Source organism: Athene noctua, chromosome 1 (genome assembly GCF_965140245.1).
Source record: "Athene noctua chromosome 1, bAthNoc1.hap1.1, whole genome shotgun sequence".
NCBI classification, from domain to species: Eukaryota; Metazoa; Chordata; class Aves; order Strigiformes; family Strigidae; genus Athene; species Athene noctua.
Genome location: NC_134037.1, coordinates 218,662,198 through 218,680,099, shown reverse-complemented (window position 1 = coordinate 218,680,099; position 17,902 = coordinate 218,662,198). Strand labels below are relative to the sequence as shown.

The 17,902-nt window shown below is 35.1% G+C and overlaps 1 protein-coding gene across 15 annotated transcripts in view; it reads right to left on the bottom strand.

Moving 5' to 3' along the window:
• The window catches only part of MYCBP2 (MYC binding protein 2), a 205,505-nt gene that overhangs the window by 140,201 nt on the left and 47,402 nt on the right, over nucleotides 1-17,902 (bottom strand). For all 15 annotated transcript variants that reach the window (XM_074911767.1, XM_074911899.1, XM_074911776.1 and 12 more), the window contains 9 exons: nucleotides 15,946-16,042; nucleotides 11,486-11,559; nucleotides 10,154-10,292; nucleotides 9,259-9,335; nucleotides 7,434-7,638; nucleotides 4,677-4,841; nucleotides 3,801-3,959; nucleotides 2,860-3,064; nucleotides 1,975-2,120 (listed from right to left, as the gene is read on the bottom strand). In XM_074911767.1, coding sequence (XP_074767868.1) covers nucleotides 1,975-2,120; nucleotides 2,860-3,064; nucleotides 3,801-3,959; nucleotides 4,677-4,841; nucleotides 7,434-7,638; nucleotides 9,259-9,335; nucleotides 10,154-10,292; nucleotides 11,486-11,559; nucleotides 15,946-16,042 — 1,267 coding nt within the window. The remainder of the gene's footprint in view (nucleotides 1-1,974; nucleotides 2,121-2,859; nucleotides 3,065-3,800; nucleotides 3,960-4,676; nucleotides 4,842-7,433; nucleotides 7,639-9,258; nucleotides 9,336-10,153; nucleotides 10,293-11,485; nucleotides 11,560-15,945; nucleotides 16,043-17,902) is intronic.

Below are 17,902 nucleotides of genomic sequence, written 5' to 3'. Positions count from 1 at the left end.
TACATGGCTCTGACACAATATTTAAAAATAAAGAAATGAGCTGAGTAAATTTAGAGAAGAATCTTAGGCTTTATCTCTCAATTTCTTGCTTTTCATGAATCTGCCACAATTTCAACATCATTGAATATACATATTTACATTTAGTTATGTGTTGTCATGGCTATCTCAATTTTTCCAAAAAAAGTTTCAGAAGGGATTATTATTGAAATTGCTTGTATTTTAGAAACATTTTAAATAGATTAGATATTTTTATTTTAAGAATGATTTACCACTGTATGCTCTGTGCTTAATAAGAAGCATGCAACTACTTTAATGTATGTATACATCTGTACATAAATCTGACTTATTTACCAAACTAGCTAATTTAATAGGAATTTGAAACAAACTGATAAGCACTTTTTTAAACAGAAAACATGAGTTGAATGAATGCAACAGTAAAACTACTATAAGCACTACCTTTTTCCAATGGTTTTTCAGCAAATTAGACAAGCTAGAAAAATATACCTTGCCCCTCGTATCAAACAAAAACTCCACTTGGAAGCACTGTCACTTTTCTCCAGACAAACATGGTTAATGCCCTCACCTCAAACTATGCCAAGCCCAACACAGGACCAAGAACTGTTGTCTATCCTGCTAGGAGAGGAGTTGGCAAAGCGGAGGTTAGCACAAAAAATGTAATTCCTCCCTGGTCATGCATGAGAACAGAGCCATGAAGCAGAGCTGCTATTGCCACATTCAACATCAGTATAAACCTACCTCCATGACAGCCATATACAAGCAAATTATATTTACAAATACATGTATGGAAGTATCAGGACTGTTCAGTGATTATTTGGGGTCCTTAGTGTTAACTTATTAAAACAACCCCTTCTATTTAACTTCTGCTTGGTGAAAAAAAATCCCACACAAAGTACAGCACATAATTTTCTATTATTACCACTCCCTCCCCTCAAGTTAAATTGGTGAGATGTATAAATATTTTAAGTTGCACATCTAATTATCTTACGGCCTTTTCTATACCAGATAGTATATCCACACATCCATGCAAGATTAAGGGCTCAAAGTAAATCTAAACATAAAAAAAAAAAGTAAGGAAGGGCAGTCTGTTCTCCAAAAAACTGTAAGTGTCCAGTTGTAAATCCAGAGAACACACTATTAAAAAAGCTGTTATAACAGATTTTACAAGGCAAGATTGCAAACTGCATTCTCCAATTATCAGACCAGTTGGTACTTTTTCCCCTAACATGGCTATTTTGGGGGAGGGTAGGTGGGGTGGGAGGTGTTTTTTTGTTGTTGTTTTTTGTTTTCTTTTAAAAGTAATTTCCACGTTGCCACGTTAGCGGCACATTACCTCTGAAAATTTCTAAGAGAAAAAAGAAAAAGTTTTCAAGAAATGTTATTCCCACGTTTTATGTGACTGCAAAAAATCCTGATAAAAATATTATAGAAAAATTTTCCAGCTATCAAAAAAGGACAGGAACAACTTTGTAGTATCAACATTAGTATAACTGCACAGGTCAAAATGGCACACATGTCTATTGTAAAGGTATGTTTAAAATATTTCACTTACCAGAATAATCCCACTTTGCTATATCACCAATAAATAAACCTGCCTGATAAGCAACATTTTAGTATAATATTTTAACATTTAATATATATTATTTAGTATAATATTTTAACAATATTATACTAAAACTGTCTTGTATGTCTTAAAGTTCAGTAATTTGATTGGAAAGAAAGAACTGCATTATTTAAGAAACAAAGTTCTATCATATAAAAGAATCAAAATACTAACTGAAATATTAATTTGAAAGAAGAAACCTATTTCTAAACTAACCTGTTATTCCAATTCAAGTTTCAGTCAGCAGTGGGATTGAGTTTAAAGAGTGTAAACAGAAGTACTGATTTAAAAAAAAAAAAAGGTACAGTAAGAAAGTAAATAAAAAGCCATCTTGTTAACTTCATATCACTTACCCAGCAAGAGATCTAAAGGTATCATCTCTTTTACAGCATCAAGGATTCCTCTTTGCCTTGCTTCCTGGCCATCCAGTTCTCTAGCACACGCCTTGCAGCAGCCACATACAGCGCAGCCCGACTCACCTGAGCCACAGCCACAGATTCTGCAGCAAACAGAGTTGCTTTATCACTATCTTTTATTTTCATGCATTACTGATGCCTTGGTAATTAAAATAAAAAGGCATATAATCTCTCCATTTAAAAAAAGGTTTCAGCAGCTAGATTTTAAAAAGCTATTAGTTTGTTCTATCTGTGGACATATAATTTCTTTTGAGATAAACAAAGTATGGCTAGTTTAAATCCTAACTGCTGTTGCATGGTGCCAGGGAGCATACGCTGACCAAACTGACTTCTCAGCATTAACTTTCCTTCATTTAATTAAACATACACCACATGAAAACATGAGCAAGGAAACAATGAGCACATGCAATGTTGGAGAGGTAGCAACGGCAATATTTAAAGCAGCAGCACTTTATGCAGCTCAACCCTAATGTAACAGATAAAAGCAACAGGAACAACAAGATAAAATACTTCCATTATAGGATGAAGAAAAGTTACCCCAAAGACAGCAGTTATGTCAGAAGACACATTTTATTAGTGTTCATATTCAATAGTGAAGAACTATACGCTAAAGAAATGTTTAAAATTGCATTTAGAACTAAATCACCTGCAACCGTGAGAAGCTATTTACAAAAATGTTAACCTACTTCTGATTTTAAAAGCACAGACTCTTTTCAGATATATTGTTTCCTTAGACTGAGAACACATCAACTCAGTTTACATGCAATGTGTGCTTTAGCCATTCAACACACTAGAGCAGTGTATTTCCATACAGTTGCTTACCCTCCAGGCACTCTGTCAGGACGCCCGCTACTAACACAGCTAGCTCCATAGCCCGTGCAATCTCCACATACAGTGCACACCATACACTGCTCCAGCTTCCATTTATGCATGCCTGGAGGACACATCATGGACTTCTCATCTTTTTCATCCAGTTCCTCTTCCAGGTCTTCATCCATTGCTGTTGCCATGTTCTCAACTCCAAAACCTAGTTATGGTATTGAAACAAGAAACAGCTGTTTTCTGCAGCTAACAGTAGCTAGTGAGGAAGCTCTAAAGAACAATTGCAGATCAGATTTTAAAAGGAATGGCTAGGCATGCCTAATTTGCATGCTCAGCCAACACAATGACACTTTTGAAACCTCTCTGAGCATGGGCTGGGGTATACAGCTAGGTCTTATGACTTAAAAGGGAAATGAAACATTTATATTCAGTATACCTGTAACAGGTCATTTACTTGTCACATATAAAATACTGCAATCTGGCAGAGGTGAATAGGTATGATTTTTTCGTACCTATATTTAGGATTAACGGAAATTGTTTGGAGAAAGGTGTAGACTTGCATTCATGCCCTGTTTAGGGAAACAACAGTCTCAAGACTGAATACAAACAAGGAAAGGTAGAAAACTACTTACTATGACAATTGCACATAGTAAGACAAGGAGTGACGAGGTTTGGTTTTATTAATTTGTTTTAGAGAAAAGCTTCTTCACCAACAAACATAGGTTGTAGGGGGTTTTTTTAAACATAACTGAGTTTATTAGTACGTGCAGAACACCAAATACCCAATAGTTGAACTGAAAGCATCCATACCTGGGGTTTTTAAAGCATGTTGCATATACTGAAGCTTTAGTTCTGTAATTATATTTTGTGATAAAATGCTTAGTTATGTTTTCACTTGTGATATGTTCCAGCATACAAAAGCAGAAGTTTAGGTCCCTCACCTTTTCCTCCCTGGCTCATTGAGCCTGTGTCTCGTCCACACTGTCCTTTATTATTTACGCCAAATGTCCAAACTTCTCCATTCTTCATTAGCACACAGGTGTGAGCTTTGCCCATGGCTACTTGAGTCACAAAATGGCCTTTCAAATCTGTTACTAAACCTGTAAGACATAAAACAGTTGAGTAGTAAATTGCACTTTCTACCTGAGAAGGAAGCTTTGGTGATATAAAAAATTGCTAGTGGATACTGACAATTTTTAAATTAATGGCAAGGAAGAAAAACAGCAGATATAAAAAACAAGTGCTAGAGTAAGAAGTGAAAGGAGAATTAGGCCTAGGCCATTTGTCCTGCAAAGGAAAGAAAGTCACAACCAAATCAAACCCTGCTGCAAATCACTTGTTCTGAAAAACAATTCTAAAGGAGTTATAATGCCACTGGAGTTTAATCCTTTAATATTTTACTTAAATTGGTATGTAGTGGATCACCTGCAAATTCAAAACAGGCTGTCTTGTGAGCAGAGAAATGTATAAGGCCTGGTTCCCTGCACTCTGTTCATATCAAAATATGTCTCATTTCTGTGACTTTTCCCTGGGTGGCCTTCTAGTGTCAAATTAATATAACTTTTTTTTTTTTTTTCTCCTCAGTGGAAGCATTAATTTGGGTATTTTGCATCAGTGTTGCTATATATTTTTAAAGAACTTAAGGAAACTGTCTTCTCTTTCTATCCTTCTGTCATAATTGGCTGAATCAGCAGAAATTCAGAAATGTATTAGAAGACTAAGAAACACATAAACATCATTTCCATAGGCTAAAAACTTACAGAATAATTTTAATTACTCTAGTTGTGAAATTACTTAAAAGACAAATATTAACTTACTTGTACTATCAGAGTAAATGGCATCTTTTCCAAACATGTAGAGTTCTCCATCTTTTGAGATTACAGAACTGCTTCCATTATTGCACGCTGTAGATATAACAATCTTTCCTTCCATTTTAATAATCTTTTTGGGCTTATATGGTTTTGACTGCCGTCTGCTTTTAGCTTTAAATAGATAAATAAATTACAAGTCATTCTACCAAAAAACCTTCAAAGACACAATAACATTTGTTTAATAAGGAGGGTTTATAAGAGCTTTCAGACTGCCACTGAAAAAAAAATTCTATCTGTATGCTTTCCTGGCCTAATTTTTATTGGTTTACACTGGTTTCTCTCAAAAAATTTTATGGCAAGCAAAGTCATGATTAGACGGGTATCTTCCAGGAATGAGTCTTCAAGTTTTTATTTATATATATATATACTAAATCATCTTTATGAACTTTACAAAACAGTGAATAGTAAAGAAGTCCTCATTTCCATCTGAGAAGAATACATATGACAATATATGCAAAATAAGTTCAGAGAAAAGTGGCACAAGTTCATTTTTTAAGAAGAAAAACATTAAATTCTCTATTTATTAAAACCACATTTGGAAAAACTTTGAGTTACAATAGATTCTCACAAAAGGAAAAAGGGAAGAAAATGTACTAAAAAAACCCCACCTCAAAATCATTGTTTGCAATCTGGCTTCAAACGAAACAGCTAGACTGGATAAAACAACTAACAGCTACCATTACTGCCTGTGAATTTTCACCCAAGTCAGAGAACTGCCAGCTACTTTCACTTGCTGAGAGTTACTAGCTTTCTACAAAGAACACATGCACACACCCGGCTGATAGTCTCCCTGCGCAGGTTTAGAAGAAATCAGGGAAAAAAATTAAAACTTGTGCATATCCACTCTGAGTCAAACTAGAGAGTGGCAAAGAGAACCAGATGAATCAGAAGACAGTTGAACTCAGAAAGACCTTGCCCAGGTCCTCGAGCAAATTCTTCAGTAAGAAGAACTTTGACAGTTTAAACAAAAGCAGTGACAGCAATTTACTTCGAAGTGCTAAACTTCTGTTTCATCTGAAATTGTAGATTAAATATACAACAAAAAGAATAAGTTTAATGGTATTTTGGGTAACTTCCCAATAACTGCTCAAAACAATCTTGGAATCTGTGCTTTTAAATACATTTCCTATAATTTTTTTGTTTGAATCTCTTAGATTTACTCTACAGTTACTGGAAAAAGTTGTATGATTTTGTCCCACACAGTTTTCAGTAGATTTGCATTTAACACCACTCTACAAAATTATTTCAGCACATACCAAGTTTATTATACAAATAATTTTACACAGAAGTACTATTAACTTCCTCTCTCATGAACACATTAAGAATCTACTCCATATGCATTATCAAACTTTAAAATGTGTTATTGCCTGTATTTTAGTTTTACTACATGGGAAAATCCACACATTCTTAAAGAATACTGTCAATGTAGTCTCAATCTTTCACAGGAAGAGTAAGACAAATACGCTTTGTTTCTGCATGAGCTATGCCATACCTCATGCATGCAGCCCATTGAGCTTTTATGAACAACTTTCTTGAAATGAAACATTCCTACACAGTTGACTGAGACAAAGCTGGACTCTACCGATGCTGTTTATCAAGATTTTAAATCTATTTCAAAATACTACTTTAAATTCTAATCATCTAGTACTACCTAAAGACTTGAATTTTATACCAACATTCGAGTGTTATTTACTATATTTCTAACTGACTGCACTGAGGAACAAAATTTCAGTCTGATTTACAGTCTCTCTGTGTTTAAATTCTATGGCTAGCAGACCAAAGTTTTCCACAAATCTGCTTTGTGAAAAAGATATTCATTTTAAGGGTAACATCAAACTACACCACTAAGACAGAACATTATTGAGAAATTAATTTGAATTTGAGTTAGGCTTCGATATTATATGAAAATGCTCTCTATGAAATATACATTACATTACCCTATCAAAATGCAAACATCATGAGGCTGATGACTCAAAAATACCAACTCATTTTTAAGATCCTCAGGACCTAATATTTTTCAAAATAAATTCTTCATTTTCTTAAATTAATCTAACACAACAGAACAGTCTGTTTCTTCAACTGAAGTATTTAATATCATAGCAGATCACAGCTTTCAGGCACCTAAAGATACCTTTCATTGACTTATAAAGTGTATTTCAACCTCAACACACAACTTTAGAGATCAAAACTAGGAAATGTGATAATATTATATTGAAGAGTTATTTGTTAGTCTGAAGATCAAATTAAACTGTCCTCTCTAATGTCTGAAGCATTCTGCTTGATCAAACACAGGAAGACTGTGCTTCTACAATTTCTGATCAATGTACCTCTCCATTATGGAGGCATTATCTGGCAAAACATAGTTCAGAAGTTCTCTAAAACACCAGGGAAGAGGCAAAAGTCTGGTTCTTCAGTTTTTCAGACAAAGTCCCAGGCAGACAGCTTAGCCTCTTGACCAAGCTTATGACTGCCTTTTCTCAGGACAACTCTAAAACATCACTCTCACCACACAACCCAAACTGAGATCAACATCTCTAGCTGGGAGGGACGGTGGCACTGGTTGTCAGGACCTGTGGCTGGCATAAAATTGAGACCAAATGGCATGCTTACATGTTCTCAGAAGATGTTAAACCTCTTCTTTTGGAATCAAAAAGTGGTTAATAGGCTTTTAGCAACTGTTGGTCATGCAAGCATAATACGTACTTGATTCACCATCCTCTCCTTTACTAGCAGAACCTGTGAAGAATATGCTTCCATCCTCAGCAACAAGTAAGGCATGTGAGCCATCATGTCCAACAGAGAACTGAATAATCTTTGGAGATTTTGTGATTGGGAGTTCAACCCATTTTCCTGCTGAAGGACCACCTTGTTTAATTCCAAGGCTCTGATATTTGCCAGTATAATAAATCTAGGAGGAAACAGTTTATCACTTTCAGTTATTGTACATTAAATTTGCATCATCTTTAAAGTTGCATTGTTTTTAAATCCTGTCATTTCAAACCATACAGAACTTTTCCTGATATTGCTTACACCATTTCAGTATATCTATCCTAAACCCAAGAATTTTGACTTAATGGAGGAAACGTTCTGACTGGATTCTGCTTGTTCTGAAATGTGCTTTCTACTGTGACACAGAATTAGTTTCCATATGTAATTGTTTGGCTAGATGAGTTGAACACACAAGAAGGAACTGTTCAGAAGAAGATACTCAGAAGAAACTAAGCACTTAAAAGACTTAGAGAAATGTCTGGTCTGTGTAAAAACAAGATAGTATTATAACAATAAAAGTAATTAAAAAGACAAAATTATTACCAATATTAATATGCTTCAACATTTTGAAAACTTATTTTCAGTAAATGCAAAGTGGCCACTGAGTACATAAACAGTAACACAGAATATGGTATTTCACATGAATAAACACAAAACTAGTGATATGGACTAAAAAGTTTCTTACAGAACTTTCTGTTACTCAACAGTACTATAAAATGGGCGTAAAGCCATCTTTTGTTGTCTGAAAGTGTATTTCATACTTAAACATACAACTTTAGAGATCAAAAGTATATTTGTTAATTTGACATTGAAGAGACATTTGTTAATCTGAAGATCAAATTAATCTGTCTCCTCTAATGTCTGAAGAGTTCTCCTCTAGAGAGATCTAATGTCTAGACCAAATTCTGCTTCATACTATTAATTTTTTTCTCATAAAAAGTAGTTTATGAACATTTTCACCAATCTCAGTGTTTTAATAGCAGCAGAGCAAGGCCTTCATTCCAATAAAGCAGCACAATTCTGAACACAGGAATATGCAAATGACTCTAAATATGCATGAATATGCAAATGTCTCTGAAAAACAGTCTCTATTGGGCAGAACCAACATATCAAATCATTAAGAAAAGGATTAAAGAAATCAGTTGAAAATTTTTCATAGAGGAAACCAAGAAGGAAGGATTGGAAGGATTGGAAAAATCATGCTGGGATTTAAATCACAAAATCATCTAGGTTGCAAAAGACCTTGAAGATCATCCAGTCCAACCATTAACCTAACACTGACAGTTCCCAACTACACCATATCCCTCAGCACTATGTCGACCCAACTCTTAAACACCTCCAGGGATGGGGACTCCACCACCTCCCTCGGCAAATAAATGACTATGGTCAGATTGTTTATAGTTATGAGGTAAAATTTGCAAATGTGGTAATACATCATTTGTAGACAGAAGGCAATTTTGTCCCCCAAACCTAAAACAAAGCTGCACACTGTCTCCAAGTAAGAGTGACTGTATAAATTTCTATAAATTCAAGCCACAGATTTCTCTGACTCCAATACCATCTGTTTATGTTTTCAAATAACCATTTGCCTTTTTCCCTTTAAAGTGGGCTCTGAAAATATAATTAAATACAGTCATATAAATTAATTCTAACATAGTAAAAAGGCAAAAAGTAATTACGGAAAATAAAAATTAAATTTTTAAAATGTAGAAATATACATTGATGCAATTTGCCATTTACTAGAGAACATTTTCAGTACCTTCCCACTAGCAGTTTTCATTAGTGCAAACTCTCTTCCAGCACCAAGGACAGCTGATTCCTCATCAAACCCTGTACCTGTGCGAGTAAGATTGTGTTAACCAGACAGTTTAACCAGGCAGTTTCACAAACCAGTTTACAGACGTAACTCTGACAGGAAGAGATTGTCTTAACAAAGGTTGTACGGAAGTTACAAGTGAAACAATGTTTTGCTGCCACAAGAAGGCTTAATGGGCTAGACCTGGCAGGGTTGTTCAAAGAGGAAGAAACCACTAGCATAAGAGCAACTGCACTTGGTCAGACAAAAAGATCCATGTAACAAAATATGCTTTTGTTCTGATAGTGCCAAAAAGCAGACATCTAACAGCGCAAAAAAACTCAAAGCAAAGGCCAAGTGGTATTTCTCCAAAATAATTTTGTAGACACATTCCAATTATATTGGAATATAATTTTGCATCTCAAATTCTGATGCAAAGGTTGTTACCACATATTTAGTTTATTTCAATGCATTTTTTTTCCATTAATCCAGCCAGCAGTCCTTTAAACTTTTGTTAACTCTGACACACAGCAAGGAGTTCTATAGCTTAACCATGTGTTATACAAGCACTATTATGAAGTCCAAGCTTCAAACAATTATGTATTTATTATACAACTAGAGGAAAATATTGAAAAACTATAGATAGTGCCATAAAGAAAGGTGGTTCAAAATGAGTATATGGATTACTAAGAGTCAAATAATGCTTAAACAGTTACTAAACCCTTGTACTTTTTCATGTGTTTATAATGGAGCTATACCCTTCTGCACACAATAAAGGCAAATAAAGGGAAGGGCAATGTTTCAGTTTTATTATTTGAAGTACTAGGCTTGTTAGTAACCTTCAAGGAAGAGGACTTACTGATAATGTGCAAGTCTTTCTCCAGATCAAACAATGAGATGCCACAGGCATGTAAGCATTTTCTTGCAAGCTTAAGTTGCAGTTCTTGTTGTAGTACTGGCTCAGTACTTGTTGCAAATATTCGCACTACAAAGCCATCCTGGAATAAATAAATAATTTTTTAAAATCTACTTTATACTGTTTAATAAGTGCATTGATTTATATTTCACAGCCTAAGTGCATCAGTATAATTTCAGAGTAAATTATCAGAGGACACATCGATAAAGTAACATTTATAACAGAGAAGAAAAGAAGGAAGTGCCAAACAGGATGAGCTGAAGACAAGCATCTGACAGACCTTAAACACATGCTGAATTCTAGGAAAACGCTATGAACACTATGACAATAGTGAATTGCTATAGAAATTAACTCTGAATCTCACTACAGAAATCTGGCTTTTATAACTATTTACATCTATCTTTCAAGCCCTCAACTTCTCCTGATTCAGAATCCAAATTTCTGCATGAAGTTTAAGAGTGACTGCTTTAAAGAGTAGCTAAAACATATTTCTGTTTCCAAGTGCAGATGAAGTATCTTCATCTGTTCATGTTAAAAAAAAAGAGTGGTTCCATTAGCAGGGAAATGGCTTAATCTTGGGTTTTTCTGTAGTTGCGTATCTGGCATCTCTTGCCAAGCCTGTCCCACTCCACCCTGCCCCATCCATTTTACAGCTTTCTCACTGTCAAAAAGCAGGGACCAGTACAGAACTAAGAACGTAATTACTGTCTGCTGAACAAAACATAGAACAGGTAGAACTGTTTTGTCCCATTGCCCACTGGCAATTTTCATATATTTTCTTAATTGCCCATTGGCAATTTTCATATAAAAATCTATTTGAATATAGTATCTTTCTTATATTTTCTATTAAATCCTGCTGAAATTCCCCAACAAGTACCAAAGCAATTACAGGAAATTAAATTAGAAAAAAAAAATATCATAAAGCGCCAAGAAGCTTATCCCATAGAGACCCTGCAGAAAAACACGTTAAAAAGCCATTATTCAATGTGTAAGATTTTTTTCCTCAGTAAGAGCAACACAGTTTTTCTTAAAACTTACGTGAAAAAAACCCAAACTGAAAAATACATCACAAATCAAAATTGTGTGAATAAATACCAAAACATTGCTGCTTTATGCACAAATATGGTAGTTTTTCATTATATCTAGTTACATGGATTAGTTCCTTAGTTGTGTCACCAAAGAAAAAGCCAAATTTAACCAAAAAGTAAGCTTTAAGTATTGTAAAATAAAACAATTCAGTTGAAAGAAAAATAGTTTATCCATCATAACACTTACATCTCTAGATGCTGCTATTTGATTAATGTATTCTCCATCAGTGAAAAGGATATTCTGCCCTTCAGTATGACAATCTATGAGAGAAAGATAAATTACACTGCATCAGTTTATATTAACATACATACACACGTTGTTCTCCATCTAATTTATTCTCACTAGAATCAGACTATGAGAGTTTTACTTTGCCTAAAGAGATCAAACTGTTCTGATAACATGCTAAGATCTCCTCTCCCACCAGAAACATATAATACCCCTTTGTCATTTTAAGAGTTATTAAAAAAACTCTCCATCATATGAAATGTAAGGTGTTACCCCAATATTTAACTACAAAAGCATTTAGTATTCACCTGTGAGGGGTATTGTAAACTACTATAACACAACTAAATTCTAATTTTATGGGACTGTTAGTCTTTCTCCTCCCCCAAAGACATTTTTTCTCTTTTTTTTTTCCTCTCTTCCCCCAATAAGGGCTATTATTTTTAAAGTTTCTTCGATCCAGCATATAAAACCTACTGAAATGAAACAAAATGAAACACAATCAAACTTTCCATTAGCATCTTATCTTTTCCACTATTTGTAAATTTTGCCAAACTATTAACTGAAAATCCAGGATTTTTGGAAAATATAAACCATCTACTTGAATGCATCACACATTTATTGAAAACAAGTCAGCTATTTCCAAGAAAAAAAGGTAGGAAAGAATTCGCCCCATATTAGGGGAAGAAAAGAAAAAGACCACTTTATCTACAAGTTTAAAAGCATGTCCCTTCACCATCTCTTCTTCCCTTCCTGTTCTGCTATTAACAGAGATTGATACTATATGGCTTGTAAGGTGCTTGTTTCATTGATAACACACAGGAAAAAGACCTCTTCCAAAAATACTACAAGACAGCTACTTCACATTCTAAATATCTTCTTCATAGCCTGAACAAAGATCCAGTATCAGTCATTTTAGCTAACAAATTTAATGTTAAATGAAGCACACACATCATCCTTCTGGCACAATCATCAAGTTTCCTATTTTTTGCTAGCTAGCGGGACTATTTTATTAAATATAATAGAGCTGAAAAAAACCCCACAGTGTTCACAAACCCATAAACTGTTTTTCCTGCTTTATGCTCAGTCCAATACAGTATCTTACCAGGAACAGAATATTCTCCAACTCTCACATGCTGAAGTAACCAACCTAAACTAGACAGCCTCCCCCTTAGAGCACACACAAGTATGAATCGCAAAGAGCGTAAGCAGCAAGCAGGGTGGAGAACAGCTGATACACTCAAGTTTGAAATACTGCGCTCTCAAACATAATCTCAGATTTAATGACCAAAGTAAGTTCATGTTACTAATTCTTTACACTGCAAAGTGATTAGTGATACAACAAGAGTTGTCAGCAACTTGAAGACAAATTTCAAAAATAATCTAAATGACATTTCTGAAAGATTACAAGAAGTTGGTATTAAGACACCTCGCATGGCTGAAAATTACATGCTCACATAAGCATAACAGTCAAGGAATCAGGATACTCTGGACATCAGTGGGTCCATATTACAATGTTTGGCCTATTTCTTGAGTCATTTCAAGAAGAGGCAAGCACATTTTTGGAGGTTATTTATATGATTGGTAAGTGTGTTCATGGAGGAAGTCTGGAACAGGGATGGTTGCCTTTTTTTTAAAAAAAATATATATTCTTCAGAAGACTTCCTAAAAAATAGCACGTCATTAGATAACATTCAGGCCCAGCACTGAATACCAAATTAATGGGGAGAGCAGAAAATTAAGGCAAATGAAATATAAACAAAAAGCAGAATAGTAGAGTGTCTCAGCTAGCAAGGAGCTCTGATGAGTGATTGTAGTATTACTCAATCTGACTTCGGAAATTACTCTGGGGACAAAGATACCCAAGGTTTCTGTGTGGAGATTGCTATAACAGAAAAAGCTTATGTTTTACTTAAAGGACATAACTACAGACGTCTGTTAATCACAGCTCCTTAGAGATTTCAAGAGAAGACGACTGTCAAGCATCACCTTCTGTATTTATATAGTGCATTCTGTGTTTGCTAATAAGTACTCCTGAGCTCATCTAGGCTACCCTCAGTTAGCAGTACTTTTCAGACAAAGTGAATAGTCCTGAGCGCCAAGATATTAATGTTTAATTTCAAAAGAACAATGAAACCATACACCATGTAACTTTAACTTCTTCAGATGAACACAGCAACCTTTCTCTAAGGTATGTAGTAAAACATTATGGTTAAAGAAACAGTCAAGATGGAAACCTCCTCTGTAAGTTCAGGTCCAGTCGCCTAGAAAATTTCATAGAATTCAGGGATTCTTTTATGATATTTGGACTGGGAAGACAGGTCCACAGCTCAAGAATAGCGTATGAAGCCGGGCAAAGGCATGAGATAGAAGAACACTGTATGGTAGTTCCAGACACAGTCAGATTTGCTAAATCATCTATCAGAGTGGAAAGACTGCCCTTTGAAATAGAAGTTTATGGTTTCAAGAAGCTGGTGGATCCTACTGCACGAGAAAGGAAAAGATAATGTTCCCCAGTTCACTGAGTTTTCTAAGGTCACATGACTTCTAGCTAGGATCAACTCCTAATCACATCTCCTTATGAACTCGTAATTTCCTACGCATCCCTGTACAAATAAATATGAATACCTTATTTAAATGCATTAGCACCAACCCAGGCATCTGGAAGAGATCAACTCCTCATAGAGATGTGTCTGAACACCATGCCAACTCAGAAAAAACAGTTGGGAGTCATATCAGTTTTCAGCTGTTAGCAAGGTTACTACCCTTTAGTTCTAGTTGGTGTGGTTTTTCAGAACTACAATATGCTTATGCTTATTATGAAAATTACAGTGGGTCAGTCTCTACTATTTAGAGATATGTACCTACTCAGGTTTCCCCAGGATAGGTCACATACCCTCCCCTCCCCTTCATTTCTTTCCTTCTAATGGAAAACAGAAGTAACCACCAGTGGAACCCTTTGAATTTGTCATAGTCAAAAGAACAAGGCCATATCTGCACACAATATAACACTGTGATAAATGTGCAGAAGTGCAGAAAGTAAAACAGCAAAGTTCAAGGGTTGAAATACAAAGGGTAGGAGTTATAAAGAACACCTATCATCCACTTTGATACCATCACAAACCATATAAAATGCAACTGTGTGAAAAAGTTTGAGGAATTTCTGAATGGGTGTTCCCACAGTTACAAGATTTGCTTTTGCACATAAAGATTAATACATTTTTGTTTAGAAGGCATACTCTGTCTTAATTTATAGCATAAATACAAGGCTGTCTTGCAGAATCACACATGCCACTAAGATTTGCAAAAGAAAACAAATGTGTGCTTAGGCGTCTCTCAAGACTCCCATGAAGAGCACCGATTTGTTTATCAGTGGCAACATAATTAAGGACCTCAAAGGACCCTATTGGTTGAAGAAGCTGCCTTGAGGTTAAGAAAGTTGAAAAACAATCTTACAGAGCAATTCGTCAGGTCCTTATATGTGCTCTCCCTCAAATTTCTCTTACAGCCCCACAAAAACCAAGCAGTTTAAGCACACATCCACATTTTAAGGACTTGCATAAAGTTGCATATACTAGATTCTACATTCATAGTTTGTTTCAAAAATTACTATTTGTGTTTGAAATATAAACAGCATAGAGAATTTTTCTGAGGTTTCAGTGAGTGCCTTCTTATTTATGTCAGGATGCAACACAAACTCTTTCTTCTGATCTATTAAGCCTGACATTGTTTAATCAAATATATTCTTGTGCTCTTCTACTGTTTATGTGAGTGGCTAAGAACAGATACGTTTCACCAGGAGGCCATTAAAGCATGTCCCAGGAACACCCTCATTTTCTAAACAGAGACCTAAACTAGGAGGCTCCTCTGCAAAAAGCCAAAACAAAAACCCAAACAACAACAAAGCTATAAAAAAGATTCCCAAAACAAATAAACAAATCCCCACCAACAATTTAAACATCGGAAGCACAATCAATAAGGATTCAGCAGCCTCCTCTGTTTTTTCGGATACATTTCTACCTATATTAAAGAACAAATGGTTCTGGCCATAAGTTGTAATCATCTACATGTAAAAGATACTGGAAACAAAGTAATATCTGACCCAAATGCTTAAAGTTCAAACAAGGAAGAATATAATAAAAATATACAAAAATTCTTTAAGAAGGAAGTTAAGCTCTTGGGAGTCTTTAAATTAAGATGATTATACATTCTAAAATTGTGGCAATATTCTTCCAGTAGTTGGAGTAAGACACAAGACCTGTGAATGAAATACTGCAGCTGGCCTAATGTAGCAAACCAAAGTAATAAAAAAGCAGTCTCTCTGTGATCTCAAAATCTGTCTCAATTTCACTTCTGCTTATCTGAAAATACATAACATGTGAACAGTAAGCTATAACTATCTTCTCATATCTGGAGGTTCTTACCTGGCAAAGCAACTGTACCATCTTGTTCCAAAGTTTCAGGGTTTATTCTTATGGCTGTCATACTGTGATTATTCGCATCTCTATATAACAAATAACCCTGGTAAGAATAAGAATATATATATTGGTATAAAAATATTATTAAATATGTCAAAGTATATTGTCAAAAGTGGAAAAAATTCAATCATTACTTTAGGTATATTTTAAATATTTTGGAAACATTTTACATCAAATTTGATTCATTCTGACAATCAACTTTTTTCCACTAATCAAACTCTGGAGTAGAACAGAAATTTGACCCCCTTCCTCCACTTTCTACATTCTGTAGATCAGCGTGCTGAAGCCTGTATACAACTTTTGAAGCCATCTGTAGTAGTTGTGTTCTTCATATGTACATACAATTACAGTTAAAAGCCCCGGGAAAAACCATGTTCCTGTCCCCACTTTCCAAATCAACAAAGGATTCACAGTAATGCCAGCAAGACGACACATATATTGCCCTATACAGAAGAGTACTCATTCATGAACATCAATAAGTGCATTTTTCAAAAAATGTTAGTTAACTACTTCAACTCCCACACTAACAAGATTCCACATATTCATTCTTTCTAAGCTCTTCAAAGAAATTCCTGCAAAGTATATGGTGATTCTGGCAACAACAGCCATGACACAAGGTTATATACAAGGAGTTCTTTTACTGCTCACTTCCCAACTCCTAACCAGACCTAGGGGAAGGGAGATATTCAGGACTAATTTCCTTTCTGTTTCTCCATGTGCAGAATACCTTCATTACCCCCAAAACACCTATCCTGGTCAGCAGCTCACATCAAGAAGTCTCCTTTGGTATACCAAAATAATATCTTCTCTCTCTTCATATATATACTTTTCAAAGGTTTGATTCAGTCATCAGTTTAGAAGGTTTCTCAGTAAAAAGATATGCCTACCTGAAACTTACATTTGAGGTTTATTGTTTACACTTATAACTTTGAGTGCACTTTTAAACAAACACAGTCATATAAATTTTGCTTTAGGTTAAACCAGATAGGTTGCACAAGCCCCTGTTTTTACATAACGTGCGCAGATCTGTAAGAGAGGCAAAGACGGCAACTTTGCTCTGGTATCTTTTTCAATGCTGCAATGTCTGTGAACCCTTCAAAGATTTTGAGGGAGCAGGGTAGAAACAGTTGTGGAATTCATACTTAGAAAGCACTTCTGCTACACAAGCAGCTACAGGAAAGGAAAAAGATTACTTGAGAGCACTTATGAACATATTCATTCAAGGTGACTGAGGCCAACCAAAGTAGTATTCACCTATGGGTAAGCTGTCAAGGCCAGTATGAATAATGACTAAGTAATGATCTTGAAAATAGCAATGTCATAGCAGGAGATATGACAATGGCTTGCAATTGCTTGAAGCATGATTGGCCTTAGGTCAGGATTCTACACATCTAAGAATGGATGCATTTCACAGGGAGGTCACTAGGGCTTAACCTCAGAATATCTTCATTTAACAGAGTCATTAATTACAATCACCTAACAAAACCAGAAAAATCCTACCACCCCTTTTCATTCCATCTAAACTACTTGAATTTTCCTGGATAAATCAATCTCTTCAAAGTGGGAAAAACAAATCCACACAAACTAGGAAAAATAAGTATAGAGCATTAAAGTAGATAGAAAAGCTTCAGTCTAAAATAACTTATATGATGAAGTACGAAAAATCACTTGAATCTGAGCTAACCAAGCACCTGAAGGGCAATGAGACTGAGGGGCACATCTTACCACTTTTTCGGACACATACTTTGCAATAAGTGCAACTTACACATCTTCCTACAAATATAGCCCCAGAGTGACATTTTTCAAACTAGCAGTGCCTTTGGGTACAGCCACTGTGAGTGCATATACCTGTATAAGCACTCAAAGCAGAGCATCAAATATATTTATAGCTATATACAGAATG